The sequence below is a fragment of the Aythya ferina genome (genome assembly GCF_964211825.1).
Source record: "Aythya ferina genome assembly, chromosome: 4".
NCBI classification, from domain to species: Eukaryota; Metazoa; Chordata; class Aves; order Anseriformes; family Anatidae; genus Aythya; species Aythya ferina.
Genome location: NC_140300.1, coordinates 42,558,414 through 42,577,567, shown reverse-complemented (window position 1 = coordinate 42,577,567; position 19,154 = coordinate 42,558,414). Strand labels below are relative to the sequence as shown.

At 38.7% G+C, this 19,154-nt stretch overlaps 1 protein-coding gene across 9 annotated transcripts in view; it reads left to right on the top strand.

Annotated features, from left to right (window-relative positions):
* SLC10A7 (solute carrier family 10 member 7) overlaps positions 1-19,154 on the top strand; it is a 141,541-nt gene that overhangs the window by 19,837 nt on the left and 102,550 nt on the right. Inside the window, exon 5 of one of the 9 annotated variants that reach the window (XM_084518665.1) lies at positions 11,392-11,872. The exons of the other annotated variants lie outside the window; for them this stretch is intronic. Within the exon in view, the coding sequence (XP_084374791.1) occupies positions 11,392-11,505 (114 nt within the window). The 3' untranslated portion in view covers positions 11,506-11,872. Of the gene's footprint in view, positions 1-11,391; positions 11,873-19,154 lie in introns of those variants that run through there. 9 annotated transcript variants of the gene reach the window in all.

The following is a 19,154-nucleotide window of genomic DNA, read 5'->3' as shown; positions in this document are numbered from 1 at the left end:
AGAATGTAACTAATTCTGCCGATGCTACAGTGAAGTCTTTGGGAAATGTCTGTAGGTGTCAAAGGACAAATTTAGGGAAAATGTCTGTACTTCACATGTAGCAATATAAAGAAATAACTGTAAGCATAAGCCTTGTATCTACATGGGAACTGTTGTGCTATTAAATTCACCCACTATATTCTAGTATTACAGTCTAATTTTTTATGTATCCTAAGAGTTTTCTTTTATCATTACTGTGCTTTGAGCAGATGGTTTTTATTGAACTATTTATTGACACTTAGGGTTTTTTCTTCCCTGAATAGTGAGTGCATTTTATATCCATCGATGCATAGGAGTAGCCCAAATTATTACTTACAATATGAATTTCATCACTATAATGCGTCCCAGTCACACAGCTCCATTAGACATCTCTGGAATTCCTCATCATCTCAAGTCTTCTGTAACCTTAAAACGATTGTGGATTTTATTTTCTTTTTTTCCCTCACCCATTGCTCTGCTTTCATTTATCATGAATCTTTCTAATACAGGTCCACTATTACAACAGTTCAGAGCAGACGGGATTTTCAAAGGTATTCAGCACTGCTCTTAATTCAGTGGAAGCAAATTCAGCCTAATAGTGAGACTTCTGAGATCCCCAAACCTGAACACGTCACCTTCAAATTCTTTGCATCTGTTTGTACACAGTTTCATATTTTGCTGACACATTTAACAAGGAGCTCTTTTGCTACAGTAAGGTATCAGTGGATGAATTAGCCTTGTGATAGACTTGCGAAAAAATAATCAATTTTATTCCTGGCTGCCAGTACTTCTAACGCAGGGTCTTTTCATGTGGCTCACAAGGTGATCAGTGGAAAAAGCCCTTCTCCTACACTCCTGGAAGCCTGGAATTTTTTCGCATCATTATGCATTTCTGGGATTGTATTTTATGCCTCTGTACTACTGGGTTTAAAACCAATAGATCTCTGTTCTTCCCTCTTCCTCACCTTAGCTCTAAAGAGATCAGGCAGATGGACTAGATGATGATTAAGGCCCCTTCCAACTGAACTATTCTATTCACCAAGATACTGTGAGTGCCCTGTTTCTATCTCTATGCGTGTTTGAAAAAAAATCTGTTCCACTGAGGTCACAAACCAAATGTAAGACGATAGGCACTGTTTGAACAAGTCAGTAATGTTCTTACTAAAGTATTTATGGAGAGTGGGGTCTACTGCCCTGCTAAAAGTCAGCTTGGTTTTTAATCTTTATAGCTATTTGAAAGAAATTGCAGATCTTTACTGCTGAGCTATGTTACTCTCCCTTCCACAGCCTTTAAAACAAAAGACCACCTTTAGCAGAGTGGTGGAGACTGGCAATACTTACTCTAAAGGTGACAACTTCAAAAAAACTACAGGAGATTTGTTTGCAATGGAGTGTCTTGTGGAGTCATAATTCCATTGAATGCCCGCAGGATGACAACATTCACAGTACAGGGGTCATTTTCAATGGTTACCTTTTGGCAAAGCAGGGCGGTTTGCTGGCCATGAATCCCTGGAACATGCTTTGTTCTGGTTCTGCTGTCCCTCACTTGGTGGCTTGCAAAGCACACGCTAATTTAATATTTCATTTAACAGTAAGTGAAGTGCTTAGTTGTTGTGTGTGTTAGGATTGGTGTTAAATTACTGATTCAGGAGAAGACAAACTTTACAGCTTTGTTTTCGTTTAAGTGTTTTATTTTCCTTAATGAACAAGTCAGTTCCTCTGACTTGTGTTAATGTGCCTGTCTGTCCATGTGGGCCTGGACTCTCTTGCATGAAGGGATGCTGCTGCAAATGGCTTAGCATGGTGGTTGGTGGCCTCAGCTTTGTGACTAACTGAAGGAATGTGTTTATAAGATTAGCAAAGGCTAATATGCAATGACATTAGTTGTCAAATACCTTATTAATTCAGCATTTCTTTCTAAAAAAGATCATTTGAAGTGACAATATATAGAACATTGCTAACATTTTGAAATCTCAGAAATATCTTTTATGTAAGACTGTTTGCATCTCATTGCAGATAAACTGAAATCAGACTTGTCTATTGAGATAACAAACTGCCCTTAAGGAATATCTGTAGTGGATTTAGTCAAGGATAGAATCATGGTTCTTGAAATTTGCAAGTTCTGAACAGTGACTTGCAACAAGATATTACATTGCTTCTCCTTCCTTGAATCTGTCATTTGCTTGTTAAAATCAAAACTTAAGAGTATTTCACTTGGGAAGGTTTTTGTATCTACTCAAGCACATTTTTAGCTGGTGTGAATACATTCACATAGTGGCTAACAGTAATATACAGGAAAGAAAGTGATCGTGTTTGCAAATTCAGTGTTTGTTTTCTTCAGCTCCTTTTTTGTATATCCAAGTTAATTCCTGACTTGTACAAATCACTCCTGTACAGCAGTAAGAAGGATTTTCAGTTAAAATGACTATTATCTTTAAATTCACTTCTTTTTCAAATAAATTAAATTGATTTTATCAATTTATTCTTTCCTATCTTTATGATTATGAAGGCACACTGAAGTTTGTTTTTTTTTTTTTTTTAATTGTCAAATGATTATATTCAATACATTTTAAGGAAAACTGTCTTAAATACTGTAAAACCTCGTTTATGTGAAGAAAACAATTTTTTACATTTATTTATATAAAAATACACTAGCCCAAATTTATTTCTCTTGCAGAACTCTTATGAGAAGATAGGGTGTTTTAAGCGTTTCCAGTCTGTATTTTTCTGTTAGACTGTTTTTATTTGTTAGAACATTTGGCAAAACTGTGGAGAGCAGTAGAGCAGCAATTTTTCTCTGATTCAAAAGAGTTACTTCAGGCTCCAATTTCTGGAAAATATTGGCCCTACTATGACTCTGAAAATAGCAAGCTGCTGTTAAACTGTTTTTGGAGATGTTGAAGAAAAGCCACATGCCTCCTGGGAACTGTTTTTCAGTTTTAAGGTCCCCATAGCCAGGCGCTCTCCTGTTCAGCAAGGGTTTTTGCTGTGTTCCCTTGTGTGTATTGCCTTTTCTGTCTAAAATGTACCGGTTCTGCTGATACCTCTAGGTTAACAGGGATGGGGGGGGGGGGAACCACAACATTCAGAGTAGCTGTAGTAGGGACTTGAACTCCTCATAGGGGCTACCCATGTGAGTACAGAAGATGGTAGAAGATAAGAAATTTTGAGAGGCAAGGGAATAGCAAAGGATCATCAGTGAGTCCAGCTTACTATGGGGTGCCCTGAAAGCACAACACCCCCCAATGATTTGTGTGTGATGAGGGAGTGGAAGTTTTACCATTAAATAGAATCTTTGCCAACGCATTCAGTACCTTGTCTTATCCCCCCACACACACTCCCTATGAGCTGGATTTCCAAACCATTTGCTTCTCTGGTGCCCTCAGTGCCCCTTGCTGCCCTCAGGCCAGCCTCTCAAGCCCCGTGGTGTTTGCCTCCACATGCTGCTCTGTCTCAGGCCCATGTACGTGTCCCCAGGGAGCCGGTGGCAGCCAGCCACTCGGCAAGGCACTGCAGGGAGGGTGCTACATGGGAGCCGGCCAGAGCTGTGCTCACGCCTGGCAGCATGTTACTGCTCGGGGAAGTGCACTTTACACTGCTTCTTAACTAGGGCTGCAGGCCAGGGCTGGAATTGAAGGTAAATAACATTTCTGAAGGAATTTTCTCAGAGATACATGAGAGCAAAAACTTGCCTTATATTGAGATGTATACAGTAGTTCTGATTTCATGCGTGTATTTTTAGTAATAAAAGGATGTATAATAAGAAATACATGAGCAAATAAAGAAAATAGCACGCTTTATCGAAGAAAAGTCAGCAGCCACAGACTGCTGCTGTAATGCAGCAATTCTGATAATTATGTGGCTCATAAACTAAAAAGCATGTGCTTGAGCTGAATATTACTGTGTTTGAGTTGGTAAGTTCAGAGCAACGGTATATTTCCTGAATTAATTTGCCAATTTACATATATTACTACTCCTATGAAATTTTGAAACTCCCTGTTCTAGCAGATATTGTGCATTATTGCAGCACAATTCCCCAAACATTCAGTTTCTAGTATGTGGATGGCTTTGCTTAGCTAGACCTTTTTGTTTTTATATTTTATAATGATCTAAGTTCATTTAGTTTGTTGATATTGTTGCAAAACATCTGTAGCGTATACAGGATGTATGCTTTGATGCATACTGTGAGAGTGTTTCAGCTCTAACTGCATATCCAAAACCTTTTAAAAGGAAATCTCAATGAGTCCCATGGGGCGAAGTAAATTATTACATGTGGTGAACTCTTAAGTCATAGACCAAGGTCATGGCAGTGAGAGTGTATTTCAAAAAGGTTTTATCTGTGCTTGGAAAGCAAATGAAATCTCTCATCATTAACTTTAGAATTCTAGTTATAAGAGGATTTTCACTAGAGGTGAAAGATCAAGTTCATGGCGGACATAATGGAGTCTGAAAAGTTCTTTCTCAGACATAATACCAGGGCATGAAACGTTCACTGAGGTTTTCACATCATCAACGGGGAGTTTACAACCTCTAATCCCAATACTGAAGATGGGAATTGTTGTAATTATTTGCCATCCTTTGTGGCTTTATTTCAACCTTTTTAAATGAAACAAACAACAACAACAACAAAAAACAACACACTTTTAAAAATAATGTTGCAAAGACTTTTGGAAAATTTCCTAGCTTTTCAGCTAGCCTGGTCTCTGTTACAAGATAAAGGCAAATACCTTCCTTAGTTAATAACAATATAACATATATATAACAGTTCATAACAATAGTTCTTTCCTTCAATAGAAATATAATGTGGTAAACCTGAACAATGTTCCGATCCCAATGGAATTAATCAAAGCACACTTGCATACAGTAATAACGGTATCCCTGTCCTGATCTGTTGATAGTCCACATAAAAAGAGACAAATATTGCCATGAAACAAACAGGGCAGAAAAGCATGAGTAGAACCAAGGTCTTCAGTGACCCAGACCATCATCCTGTCAGCAGAAATAGATATTCATTTGTCAGTTTATTCAGCAGACTTTTACATTGTTTCTAGGTTTCACATGTGTGCATGCATGCATTTTGGTGATAGCAATGAGCAATAGAAATCTGCTCAGTAGTGCAGAGTCTGAACTCTGTTACTGTGTCTTGGGAATGGTTTGGCAAATATCCCTGCCAATAACAGCACTCACTTGTTCACAGAGTTTACAGTGCTCAATTTGTTTGCTTGCAGAAGGGTTGAAATTTGCCAGGGTTGTGCTGCTTTTATAAGTAGAATATTAAGCAACCATACTCAAAAATGAAACCCTTTGTATTTGTACTTTGTCACGGAGGTTACTGAATTTACAAGAAGGTTTCATCTGTAGTGATTTTATTCAGAAGTTTCTGTTTAGTCCCATTTCTATGCCATTTCCCATCTAGATAAAATTTCAGGTTTGTGTTCTGTTTTCGTAAATTCTTTAATCTACTTTAAGAAGACGAATTTGTTAAAAGGATTATTTGTTCCCTGAGTTACAGCTATAAATGACAAGGAGATGTATTTTTAGCAAGTGATATTTTAATTTATTTGAAAATATGAAAACAAAACCTTATTTCTAGAGAATTAGTTTATACCTAGAACTAGAGAAAGCTTTAACAGGGAATGCCTATTAGGTTTCATTTTACTTAAAGTACTTTGTTTCAAAATGAATGTGCTTATAGGGAAACTTTTCATATATTCAATATACACGATTTCTTAAAAGTCCTGTGAGAAGAAGAAGCATGAGCTGGATTGACAGGTTACCCAGAATTCAAGAGATGACAACATTAAAGTTAGATTGGAATGGAATTTTTATGTCTATGGATATATTTTATGATTCTGTTTTTAAATTGCGTGATCACATGCCATTTTCAAAAACATATCCTCTAACATATTTTTCTGTAATGTTGATATCACGTGTTATCTTAAAAGTACTTGCTATACTTTCATTATCCAAATGGTACAGACTGTCTGTGTCAAGTGAGACTTTCTATATGGGTTATGTTCTCTAAGGTGTGTATTTTAATAATTTAGGCAATGGCCTCTCTTATACATTTTCTCTACTGCCAGCAGTGCAGCCTCTTTTGTATAGTTGTGAGGCATTTCTATTTCTAAGCATAGACACAAACTTCTGTGACCTATCAATGCTAGCACATTTTTGCCATTCATACCACCCATGTCGATAACTTCTGCATGGCTTGATTCTCTGCAGTTTATGATCTGAGAAAGTCAGAACAATAGACGTTATTTGTAAGTATGGCATACCCAGAAAATATGCAGTGTTGTAAAATGCTGTCTGCAAATCCCTTCTGAAAATGAAATAAAGCCACAAAGACATCTCTGCTCTGTAAGGGGTCTGCTGTCATGACCGATTGAATAACAAATGTCTGTATTGTTACTTGTGCTTTTTCAAACCTTCCTGATACTCCCAGCAGATAAAACTCACAGTAGTTATCTTCATCAGCAGATAACAACAAAATACTTACCTAAAACAACGAAATTGTGCTCACATTTCGTTGTTTTAGTTGATTCCTCAGCACTTTACTTTTCAGTTTCCTTTGTATTACATTGACGTTAAATCAGTTTGTGAGTAACATTTTTCTCTTTTTAGACAAAGGTACATTCAAAATAGTAGCCTCTGCCTTAGTTCTGTTTATCTTGTTTTATTGAAATATGAATTATAGAATGTTAGGATGCTTTATAGCCCAAGTATTTTGTGAGTCTGAACCCTGAGTTGTAAACAGGATTCAGATGTATTCACATTTTTTCTTTAAACCATGCAAAATTTCTTTCTTGTCATCTTATCAATGATGTTATGTTTTACCACCCTGTCAGTCTCCCCTTGCCCCAGTATTTTTGCATATTAGTCACTGCACCCCCGTAAGCATTTTGTCATATCTTTAAATGATCACCCTGATTTTAATTTTTCTCCCCTTTCAAATCGCTAGCCAGTTCCAGCATGTTGCTTGTCTTTCCTTACTAATACACAGCCACGCTGAAATCTGCAGTAGGCTATTTCCCAGCTGCCCAGACTGCTCAGTCCTAGTAGCAGTCAGTGCTTCTAACTTTCAAGAGTATTTTACTCGAGCAAATTGCTTGCTATGCTAGTTTATCATAAAGTATCTGGTGAGGTGGATGGCTATTTTAGCAACATTTTCAGTACACAATATTCATAGTTTCTTTATCAGCTCTTGTGTTGTTTTGTTTTGCAAGTGGCAGGGGGCAAGAGAGTCTTTTCATACTCTGTAATAATTTTTTCGCACCTAATGCAGATCTGCCATACAAGCAAATTTTAAGGAGATTTCCTGTCTTTCAAACTTCAAGCTCCTGAATTGTGCAGTGCAAGGCAATGGGAAATTTAATTTTGTCAGGTTATTTCTGCCTGTGGAGCATATTGTAATATGCTGAGACTTTATTTTGAGCCATCTCTCTTCTTAGATGTTTTTACAAAACTCGAAATAGTTGAATTTTGTTTTCTTGCCAATTAGCACATGCCAGCTGCTACCAGCAACAGAACACCTGTGCTGCTGTTGAGGCTACCTGGAAACTTGTGCCTGATTCTTCTCTTTCATCTGAGCGTAAATCAGTTATGCGTCTGTTGAAATCAAAGCAATGGGCTGAGTAAGTCAGAGTAAGACTCACAAATGAAAACTGGGGTTTGTATGATTCACAGTAGGTGGATTCCAGCAGTAGTATTTGGTCTTAACTCGTCTCATTAAGCAAAAGTGTGCAGTTGATGTAAAACACTAGGTAGATATATAAATAAGTATGTTTTTGCATTTTTGCCCACTGTATTCTCATTGTGTTACTGCTAGTTGGCAAATGTCTTTGTTTCAAAGAAATTAAACTGTGCCTGTAAATTTAAAGTAGAAAATTAAAGACAAGTATCGGTATTCTTCATGCCATGTATGCTTCTGAAGGTGGAGCTTTATTTCTGGGTTAAGTGTATTTCATTAGGTCGATTTTATGGTCAAGTAACCATATTTATCTTTCTGCAGGAAGTGTCTTTGTCAGGAAATATCACCAAGCTTACCCTCTGCCATCCCCTTATGCAGGTATTAGAGGCATATGTAGACATTTTATTAGCTGATGAGCTGTTTAATTACAAGATAAGAAACAGCTTTGAGTGGAAGAAATGTGGAGTTCTTCCACCTCCATTCAGAAGCCTCTTCCCTCCAACCTTCACTGGAGAGGTAAAGGCAGCCTCCAAAACCTGGGTGAATTTTTATTAGAGTTGTTTATGGATGTTTTCTCCAAGGCTTGCTCATACATACAGAAACTATCCAAATGAAGAACTGCATAACGTACGTGCAGTCAGCCGTGAACTGTAGAGTAATACTGTTAAATGTCTTAGATTAGGAAATAAAGAGAGGATGTAACAGTTGTACCCACAGCATTTCATGTACATGTTGAAATCAGGAACCCTAGATAGACATTCATACTTTGGCAGGCTTAATGGATCTGCAGTGAGATCAATGCTTGTCATTAAAAACATTGTTCATGAACTGCTTTTGTGTAGACTGACCAGGTTCTTGGAAAAGTTCCAGATGTTGTTCAAGACATTCCTGATGTCCAAAATGGCTTTTCCTCTCTCTGTTCCACTGTTATGTCAGATGCATAGAAGGTATTCCATTCCATTTCCAAATTAGGAGACGTGTTAATGTGAATTTTGTTTGAAGACCTTTTTTTTTTTTTTTTTTTTTTCTCTGGAGTTTGCTTTCATATTTGATTTGCCTTTGTATGGATATATTGGCATTCCTGTCATGCTGCTGTGTTCACTTCTTCCAGCTGCTGAGTTTTTGGAGAACGGCTGTGAGGGTTTTTATTTATTGTTAGAAAACCTCACTGAATAGCTGTGATTTGCTAATAGATAGTGGAAGACAGCTTTAGTTTCCACTGTCTGGATACCTGTAGCACCTTAATTACTACTCAGAGTAAACCTAGGAGTATTTACTTGCTGAAACATTGGTTTATTTGCTGTTGGAGTTATGGCGATGGCATACAGCTTTGAAAATATGTCTGTTAACTGTATGTGGAGTTGTAGCTGTAGTATCTAAGATGGTCCTATAAAAATGTGCTTACTTTCAGATACTGCAAGAAATCTTTGTTAGAATCTATATCTATATCCTCTGTATTTTTCTGCCTTTAATATATAGGATTAGTAAGGGGCTTGCTTGCTTTATTGACTAAGCATTTATCTCCTGTATATTTTGTGAAGTGATCTTATATATTTGTGTGTGGCATATTGTTTGGTGTTGTTTTAAGAGGAGTAGGGAAGGTAAGTGTGAAGGACTCACCATTAAGGGTTCTCTGGCAAGTGAAGACAGCAGGTTTATAATTATTTACAAAGCAGAAAATACCCAAATTAAAAGTCCTCATTGTACTTATTTCATTTTTTTTTTCTTACTTATATTGGTGCAATCTTCACTGATGTAGTCATGCTGTTTTTTAAGCATGTAAGTTTGACCTGGTTTACCTCAAATGCTTTTCTAATTACACTGTAGTTTGGATTGTTCTGCAATAGATGAGGTACTGGTAAATACAGGGTAAGTTTTTAGTGTGGTAGTGTGGATTATTTTATGAGTTTTTCTGACTTGTTTCTGTTGTATTAAGCTGCATAGCTACTTGCAAGCTACAGCAGTCATAGAAGGCATCAACTAAACTGTAACAGGCTGACATAGCAAAGCTTTTAAGAGAAACATCTGTTGAGCAAATATTTTTATAGACAGCATACAAAACAGTTTGTGTTGTCCTGGTGCTGCTGGTATTGTAAAATTGGTTTGGACTAATCCATGTTCATTTGAACAATGTACCTGCTTGGTGCGAGGAAGCAGGGACAATTTGGAGAACTGGGAGCATATGAATATGACTCCAGTCATATTCAGAGAAAAGAAAGAAAAAGTATCTTTTTGAATAACTCAGCTGCGCAGAAGGTTTTATTTATTACTATTTTTTTTTTAATCTGTCCTCATATTGTAACTAGAAGCACAAGTTCTTTTCTTCTTGATCCAAATACTAGAGTGCATTAAGAAACTGCTAAAATACATTGAAGCAACTTTTTAGCAACGCTTTTCCCACAGAGGAATGCTGTAGATGGAAAGAAGCGGAGTATCTGTTGTGAGAAATACGAAGATAAAAGTAGGGGACTCTGTAACAGCCTGGCCCTTAGAAAGTTTAGCACATAATTTCAGTCTGCTTCTGTCTGTAACAATTGCGTAAGGTTTTGGCAAGGATTTGTTTACTTTGGGGGCTGATGCAATGTGGCAGAGTATTCAGAATTTTCGGCAAAGCTCTGTTTTGAATGCTTTGCAAGTACCTTGAAATGAGGCAAAGTTAGATCATACAGGCCTGTATGATATCTTGGGAGAGGATTAGAATCTGCGTTTCATTAGTGTCCTTTTTAACTTGCCTTTGTCAAGGGAAGTTCAAAAAAGGTGGGGTTGTGGTTTTGAGTCAAGAAGTGATCTCTTATTACTGCTGCTATGTGCCACCCCTAGGTTTTATAAAGGATGCTGCTCGGAAGTATGTATCTGGGATGATGTTCGTGTTACAGGCATGCTTACTGCCCTCAGAGAAAGGTGTGTAAGATTTTTAGTTCTTCCAGGTCTTGTTTCCTTCTCTTGCCTGGGATCACCCAGGACAGAGAGCCTTCGGTGTAGGAGAAGGGTCTTCTCCTTCAGGGCTGCCTGCTCAGCTCGAAGCCTACAGCCATTCTTGTCCAGCTGCCCAGAGTGTCACATCTGATGACACCTCTGGTTTGGGGAGGATGGGAATCTAACAGACTTGTGGCAAAACCCAGCTAGCCTCAGGTGGTAGAAATAGTGGAAGCTTCTAGCCTTAACATTAAACCTTCCTTCCTTCATGTTAGCAGCCCGTTTTACCCCTGTGCATTGTGAAGTGTGCTTTTTCTAAGTCCAGAGCAGCCAGTCAGGCACTAGGCTGATACTGCTGCACTTGTCAGAGGGTCATACTTCAATGATAACGTTGCTGGCAGTTAAAATCGGTGACAGTGAATTAGTCAAAAAGAGTGTTTGGATGTTGGAGTTATTTTTGTAGGGCTTTGAAAACGTTATTTCATCATGCAGTGTGTTGACCTTTCAATAAAATCTTTTTAAAATCCACCTATTCCTTGCTTTTTTCTACGTCTGTTTGCCCTGCCACACATTCTCTCCTGGATTATCGTTCATTAGCTTCCCCAAAGAGATTAGCAGCTCCTTAAAACGGGATCATGTGCGTTCTGCGTGAAAGCCGAGCTGGAGAGCAGAGAAGCCACAGGATCCCTATAGAAATTCGAAGACAATTTTGATACTCTAGTCCACTCAAAAATCTGCTGATACTGTAATGTTTTTTCCCTTGCCAGGACCCTCCTTGCCTGGTGTCATTTCTTGAGCTCTCCTGGGAAGAGATTAGTCTAAAACAACAAAGTAGCCAGATGTCTGGTTCTGAGAGAGTCCCAGAGGCCAGGGTATGGTAGGCAACAGCAATCGCTTGGGGCCGAAGATCAAAGATACCTGAGAATTACTTATGGGCACATACTATGTGTTGTTCCCATTATTAACAGTCTGAGAAAATTTGTATCCCTAATTAACCCTTTTGTTGGTTAAATTTTCTTGCCAGTGCAGTCTTGCCTGTAATAGCTATTTGCTCTTTTTGGTACTGTTACATATGTAGCTGTTAATTTAAAGACACAAAATAAATAAATAAATAAATAAATTGCAATACTGTCAAAGTAGCGAATTTGTGTAACTCTTTCAGACCCTAATTGTCATTTGTAAACAGCAGAAGTTAGCATGACTTCTTGTTTACTGTGCCATTCTCAGTGCTGGTGTTATTCCTATCCAGGATTGTGTCAGCTAGGATAGTTAACTTGTCAGGGTAGTGGGTTTAGAGCACTGCCTCCTAATCTAAGATGAATTCAAATCTACTCCCAGAGGCAGGGTGTCTGCACATCACCGCTTTTTGCCATATCAATATTTCTAATGAAATGCTAATTAATATTTCTTAGTGCTCAACACGTTTCTGTTATGTAGTCTAAAATAACAACTAAGATTGTAAGTGTTGTCTTTGATTTCTTGTAATGCTTTTAGGGTGGGTGGCTCCTGGAGGGAGAGAAAAAAAAAATCCGGTTGCAGCCTTCTGTGTTTTTTTTTATTCTCCAAATGAAAATATCAAGGTTATGAGTGGAATGGCTGTTTTGCTAAGTGAAAACATTGCCTGTCATTGTAGAATTGTAGAGTTGGAACAATTTTTCACAGCTTAAGAATAATAAACTGTAGTTATCAGACATGACCTATTGTCTGTGTTATGACTGCTACAATTTCACTGTTTCATAGTGTAATGTTCATGTGTGGTAAATACTGTGTATGTGTTTGAGTGGGAGGGTGTGAATTTCTAGTCATACTAAATATGTGTTTGCAATTGATTACCCATGTTACATATGTTTAACAGAGACTTCTGAGTCATCAGTGGGAAGATGATCCCTGGAGTGATTTAAAAGACTGAATTTACTACTTGTTTCAGTCTTAACAGTTTATTTTCAAAACATGCTACTCAAGCAAGAACCTCCCCCACCCCCAAAAAGCTGACTTAAATGAAAGTACATTGAGTTTTTACATTTTTACCTTTGGGACAGGTATTGCCTGTCTCTCTTCCAGCATGGCCACAACTGCTGCTTTTTTGACTCCCCCCTCCTGCTCAGTTGCATACATTATCAGTATTGCTCTACACCCAAAGCAGTGTTTAAAAATAACCAACTAAATAAAAATCTAGTGCCTCAAGAAATGGCAGGGCAACGTTTTCTAGTGATGCAGGTATATTTAGCCTTTCAAGCCCTATGGCTGTCAGCAGGTGTAGTTGATCATCTTATTAATATTTTGAACCTCATTAAAATCTTGGTAGGATAGAGAACAGGTATTGTGCTTCTCAGAGATGCGAGGGAAAGGAGAGAATTAGAAGCACTGCCATCTCCCTCTTTGTTTTTTCAAGTCCAAAGCTGGACTTGAGGAAAAAAAACAACAGGCTTCAGAGCAATTAAGATGCTTGAGTAGACTGAGGGATAGGTGTAAATGCCTTATATAAGCTGACTAAATGCATGTATATTTAAGGTGTTACACTGTATTATGAATACTGCTTGCTTCTGAGCACTTCCATTACAGAAGAGTCTTTATGAATTTGAAATAACTTTTGGAAAGGAAAAGCACAGGAATGAAAGTCTGCCCCCTACAAATCTGTGAGAACAGTTGATGAGCAGCTGGGGGCTAGGGAGTGGTATTTGTTCTGCTGGCAGAGTTATATACAGAAGAAAACATCTGTCTGTTGCATTAATGTCATCCTCTTGGGTATGTAAGAATAAAACCATAGAACAGTGTTATTGAAGAGCAGGGAGTGTACCGAGAACGTGGTGAGGGAGTCTTGCAAATGGAAAGAAGAAAACTGTGAGTGAACACAAGTGTAAATTGTGAAGGAAACTAAAATACATCATCAGTGTGGATCCAATAGTTTGTTTCTGGAAGGAAATACGGTCTTTATAGGGGTGTTGACTTAAGAATTATGTTTTAGACAACATATATACATTTTCCTCCATGCGGCAACTTTTATATTCAGTAATTTCAGGAGTATTAACTGTTGTAAATACCCCATCATAACCTGAGTACATCCTCTATTAGAAGCTTAGGTCGCAGTTTCCTTTTATTATATCTCAGCTATTGCAACATCTGGCCTTGGCTGTGTAAAACCAGCTACAAAAATCTCCTACCAACTTCATTGAGACACAAGCCTGATCTGTACAGGCCATGAAATCAATGGAAAATCTGCATTTCCATTCACAAATGTATTTCCATTTACATGTTCCATTCACAGCAAGTGAAAAATGAGGAATGTAAATAACGCTACAGCTTTCTGTTGTGGTTGGTGGCAATGCATCTGTAAGCACAAAATGTTTACCACGAACAGCAGAAGGTACTCGAGGACTTGATTATGCTTAGAATCTTGCTAGACAACTCCTGCTGGTGAATTTCTGATTTTCCAGCATGTCTTGTGCAACTTACCTTTACTTTGGTTTGTGGAGGTTTTGACCAGTAGCTTGGAGAAAGGAGGAAGTTAATTAGAACAGGTCTTAAGAAAACTGATTGTTAGGAAGACATTTTTCTTCTAATCTCTTGTAATTAAAAATACACCCGTTCCTTTTCCTAGTTTACAGCTAACCAAAGTCATGTATATCTAGTGATGTTGAAGGAGAAAGCCTGTAGTGGGTGTTCCAATTGACTTGGATGATGTTCACTCTTACATCACCAATGTGATAGCAGTTGGTTTGTGAGGCAAAGGAGAGGGTTTAAATTGCAGACCCTAAAAGTCTAAATCACAGTAGGTGTACAAGCTGGTGGCTGTGTAAGAAAAAAACCCTTGACTGTATGATAATAAATGCAGCCCCCTGGCTTATCCTGGTGTTTTGTCCGTGACCCTTGTGACCGAGAATGAATTCAATGCAGGGGGCTGGTTTTGAGCACTCCTCTACCCAGTTCAGAGCGGTGCTGCTGCTAACAAGGTGCTGTGGCTGCTGACAGGCGTGGACGGCTGTGCTTTGGAAATGAGCTGCTTGTAAAGCAACGTGTGTTTTTTTGGCGACGTGTAGTTTTTATTACTGTTGTGGAGTAGAGGAGTAGTAGCAGGCAGAACTTCCATAGTGTCTGCTTTCTAAAATATTTAAATTACATTGTTAGCATCATTTCATATGGTCTTTCTTTGACAGAGTATTGTGACATGAATTACTATCTATTAGACTTCTTTGCACTGATAATATAACAATGAGGCAATTAAAATAAAATACAAATTTGCTTCTGATTACCTCCTTCTTTGAGAGGGCTAGATAAATGAAAATTAATGAGGTTAGGGAAATTCTGCATCACAAGTGATCACGTAAATCTGGCTCTGTACAGTCTGCAAAACATGATTTTAATAAGACTGTATTACATTTCTGTTGTGTCTTCCGTCGTTATGGGGAATTAGGGCATGTGTATTTTTAAACAAAAATTAGAAGTTGTATTAGAGCCTAAGTCTTTTTTCCTTGTATTCTTTGAGATCATCTCTTAGAAGGTGAACTAAGTAGTATCTTTTACTGGTGCATGTGTTTATTTTTCTTCTAATTAAGAAGAAATGAAGAAAAAATTAAGAAAAACTAATCAGCAAAGTAGGTACCCGAGCTCATGCTCCGTCTAAGCAGCACACATGCCATAAGTACAACGGCATGGGGCAGGACAGCACTGAAACACACGGCACAATGGATTTACACCTTCCCTGTATCCAAGGGGCTTGGCAGCATCAGGGACACGGGTGAGCTTCCAAGCCCTCAGAGGGCTCAGGGCACGCAGCCATGGCTGTGCCCCACCATCCAGCGGCAGCCCCACACCCACCACCTGTTTCCTCACCCTGATGCTCAGGCCCGGGCGGAGGCACCTGTGGGGGCCTGGCTACAGCCCCCTGAGGGCTGGGCCCATAGAGTGACCCCACAGCCCCATTGCCCACTACTGCGAGGGGTGGCTTGGCTCTGACAGCGCAGTTACACACCCAGCAATTGGAAGGGCAAAGGGCTCGGCAGCGAAAAGCAGACCTGTGCAGACGGCGGGAGGGAGGCTGCGGTAGGGCTCTCTCTAGGTGTGGGTACAGAGTTTATTAGGAAACCGGTAGTATAAATCCACTAATCGAATTGTTATTTACAAGTCCCATTTTCTGATTTGTTTCTCTGTGCCCCCCCCAGTGCTGATGTACACTGAGTGCGAAGTGCTTACCAAAGCAGGCACTTAGGTTGATTTATGTTAAGCCGAGGTGCTATAACACACTGGTACCAGTGTACAATGCTGACAATGGTGTATTTTTCAGGACTTTGATTACTGTTTCATGCTCTGCTACTATATAGCTACACTATGGCTTATAGCACTGATATGATTCTTTTATATATTATAGAGAAGTATATCGTTCTGAATTTTGTTGATACTTCCACAGGAGGAGGAGATACACAGATTATAGAAATGTATTTGTTGTGGTGTTAGAGCAAATTGAACTTTAAATCGACTGGCTGGTGACTATATTGTGATGTTTTTCTGACATTTTTTATAATAGACTTGACTAAGCAGCAGCTCAGGTTTAGAATGAATGTATGTAGCAGAGAAAAAAATGTTTTGTAAACAGCTTTTTGCTTTCCCCTTTGATGGTATCACTGGTATGCAGAGGCTTTCTGTACCTTTTATCAGGCTTTTATTAGTGGCAAAACATGACTCAAAATACTAGCCAGACATGATTTCTAACATCCGTTTTTGTCTGTTTCACCCAAAATGTGCTGATCACAGACAACTCAAAGAAACAGTAACCTAAACGAAACTTTTTAAAGTGAGAGCTGTATTTATGAAAAGCAATTATCAGCCAGATACCAAGTTGTTAAGTGCTTATCTTTAGTTGGTCTTTTGTGTTTGTGTAAGATGTAATTTTGAATTGCTTGTAGAGTACAAGGTGACTTTTTCTGCTGCTTACACTTGTTTGTGCATCCTAATTTTGTTCCTCAGTTTTGTGTTCGCATGTGGTGGCACTTTGCATTGCTGGTGAGGTTGCACGCCTGTCTTGGAACCAGGACCTCCAGCAGTACAGAACAGTGAGCAGCTCTTCCACTTCTGACCTGGCTGTACTGTCTGCACAACGCTGTCCATTTATGTATCATAGAGCATCTTACATTACTGAAGTGCTCTAAGGTGGAAAACATTCTGAATCTGGGTTGCTTCTGCAAACTTACTTGGTCTGACTGGGTAGCTAATGTTATGTTTTGGGCTTAAATGGTGTGACAGAACACAATTTTGTTTCCACGCCTTTTGCCTCATTCAGTGCCTGTGATGAGCAACTGTCACAAAATAGACAGTAGCAGTGCCTGTGCCTCCTCCTGGAGCCTTTGCACTGAACACAAAGTTATTGATTATTTCTTTTATTGAATTCTCCTTGGAGTTCCTTGTGGGCAATTCAAAATGTATTGGCCTCATCTCTACGGTTTCTCAGTAAGGTGAGAATATAGTTTTAAGCACAAAGTACTTGAAAAAAGACACACTATAACTGTAAAAAAGACACATTATAGAGTAAGTGTTTTCCACTTAGAGTTTTTTTCAATAATTGTGTTTTTGTTTTTCTTTTACATTGTACATGCAATTCATTATTTAGTAACTGCTTTAGAAATAACAGAAGTTGGGCTACAAACCATGTTTTAGTAGGAAATAGTTAGGGACTTTTTTTTTTTTCCCTTCTCTTGTGTATGTGCAATTGAGACTGTTTAGAAGTGTTTCCTCTTTCTCTCAGGAAAATCTGTGTGTAAATATTTTGTTTCAGGTCAAATTAACCTGGGTCAGTCTTGCAGTTTTGCAAACAAGGGTGACGTCTTCCATGTTTTTCACTGTAATTTAGGTGCTTCATGCTTTCATTTCTCTTGATCAGTGATCTGCCTGGCTTTACCTTCTCAGTGCCTCATAAGAATTTGGTAACAGTGCTGCACCCTGGGAGATGTGGAGCAGCTGAAAAGCTTTGTGCAGAGACTAATAGGGGCAGAGGCCATCCTCTACCGGGTACCTGAGCAATTCAGGAGGAAGCAGCAAAATACCAAGATAAAATGGTTGTTTTGGTGTTTGGTTTTTTTTCTTCAAATACTGTATGGGAAGTTGTGATTCTAGGGAAGAGAATTTGGGATTAAAGCAAATGTTCGAATACTGGAATCTCCCTGATGGTGGATATTCCAGTTTTCAGCCAGCTCTGGGTGTAAATGGAGAGTGTAGAAGCTCAGTGAATGCAGCCACTAAGAGCATGTTTAATGCACTTGGCAGGTTTGTGACCTCTTGCAGTAAAACAAGCTTGTGCATTTCTTAGACTAGCACCCGGCACAGCTCTTGGTGAGCCTCTGCTCTCTGCAGAATGTGAATGGAATTCTGTACATGAAACCCTCAGATGTTTTCAGCTTTTCTTCAGAGAAGCAGCATTTTTAAAGTATTCTGTCCCATTAGAGAATAAAGTAAATTACTTCAAGGAAATTATAAAAATGTCTTTAATTTAGCTGAGTCACTACATATCTTTTACTTATATGTATACAAGTTATATATAAAAAAAAAAAAAGCGTACATTATATATGTAGGAATGAAAAGTTCAAAGAACAGATTTAGTGTTTTTGTAGTTCATGATGTACTGCTACTGCTAGCCGGGTAGTTGTGAGATCAGGTCCATGACCTAGACCTGACTGAGACTTGAGTGCTTATCCTTGAACTTCAGTGAAGGCCAGCTGCCCCCCTGGTCCTTTGGGTTAGAGGATACAGCAGGTCCCATGGAAAATGGGGCCATCTCACTGATCAGAATCGAAAGGTGGTTTGGGTGTGCTTCCAAAGGATGGTGGTGGTAAATACTGATATTATAGTTGGCTTTTTTCTCTGAAAGCAAATTTGGAGCTTCAGTTAGTACTGATACACTGCTGAACTCCTGGGACAAATTTCTGAGATAAGTAACTCTTAAAGATGTGCAGTTACGCACTTTTCACCTCTTTTTTCCCATCTGTGTGTGTACGTGTATAACTATTTCTAGTTAAACTTACGTGAATTGTGAATTTAAATTACAGGGGTATCTGAACACACTGTTGCACACGTAAAAAAGGTTTCTTTTACATGCAGGTAGTGACTACATTGCTAGTCTCTTCCTTATAGTATACTACTTTTCTTTCCTATCGCTTTGCATTTCTGCCACAATGCTGTAGCATGCAGAGCTTTGACTGGCCTCATGAGAGGGGAATTTCCTGTACCATACAATACTGGTTTGCAGGAAAGCCAAATGTTGTGCTATGGTTAAATAAATAAAGTAGCTGTATTTCTTCATGATAGGAGCAGACATTTGTTGATGAGATGAAAATCTCTGCATTTTGTAACTGGGACCTGTGACACATTCTGATATAAGCTCCAGAGATGGATCTGTGCAGTGGGCCACGTTACACAGTGCACCTCCTTTAGATTAATGCTTTATTTCCTGGCTCCTGGCATTGCACGAGTAATGGTGAAGCTGTTCCCAGTGGCGGTAGTGACGAGGACTTTAATAACAATGTTTTTCTGGGCTGGTTTGGAT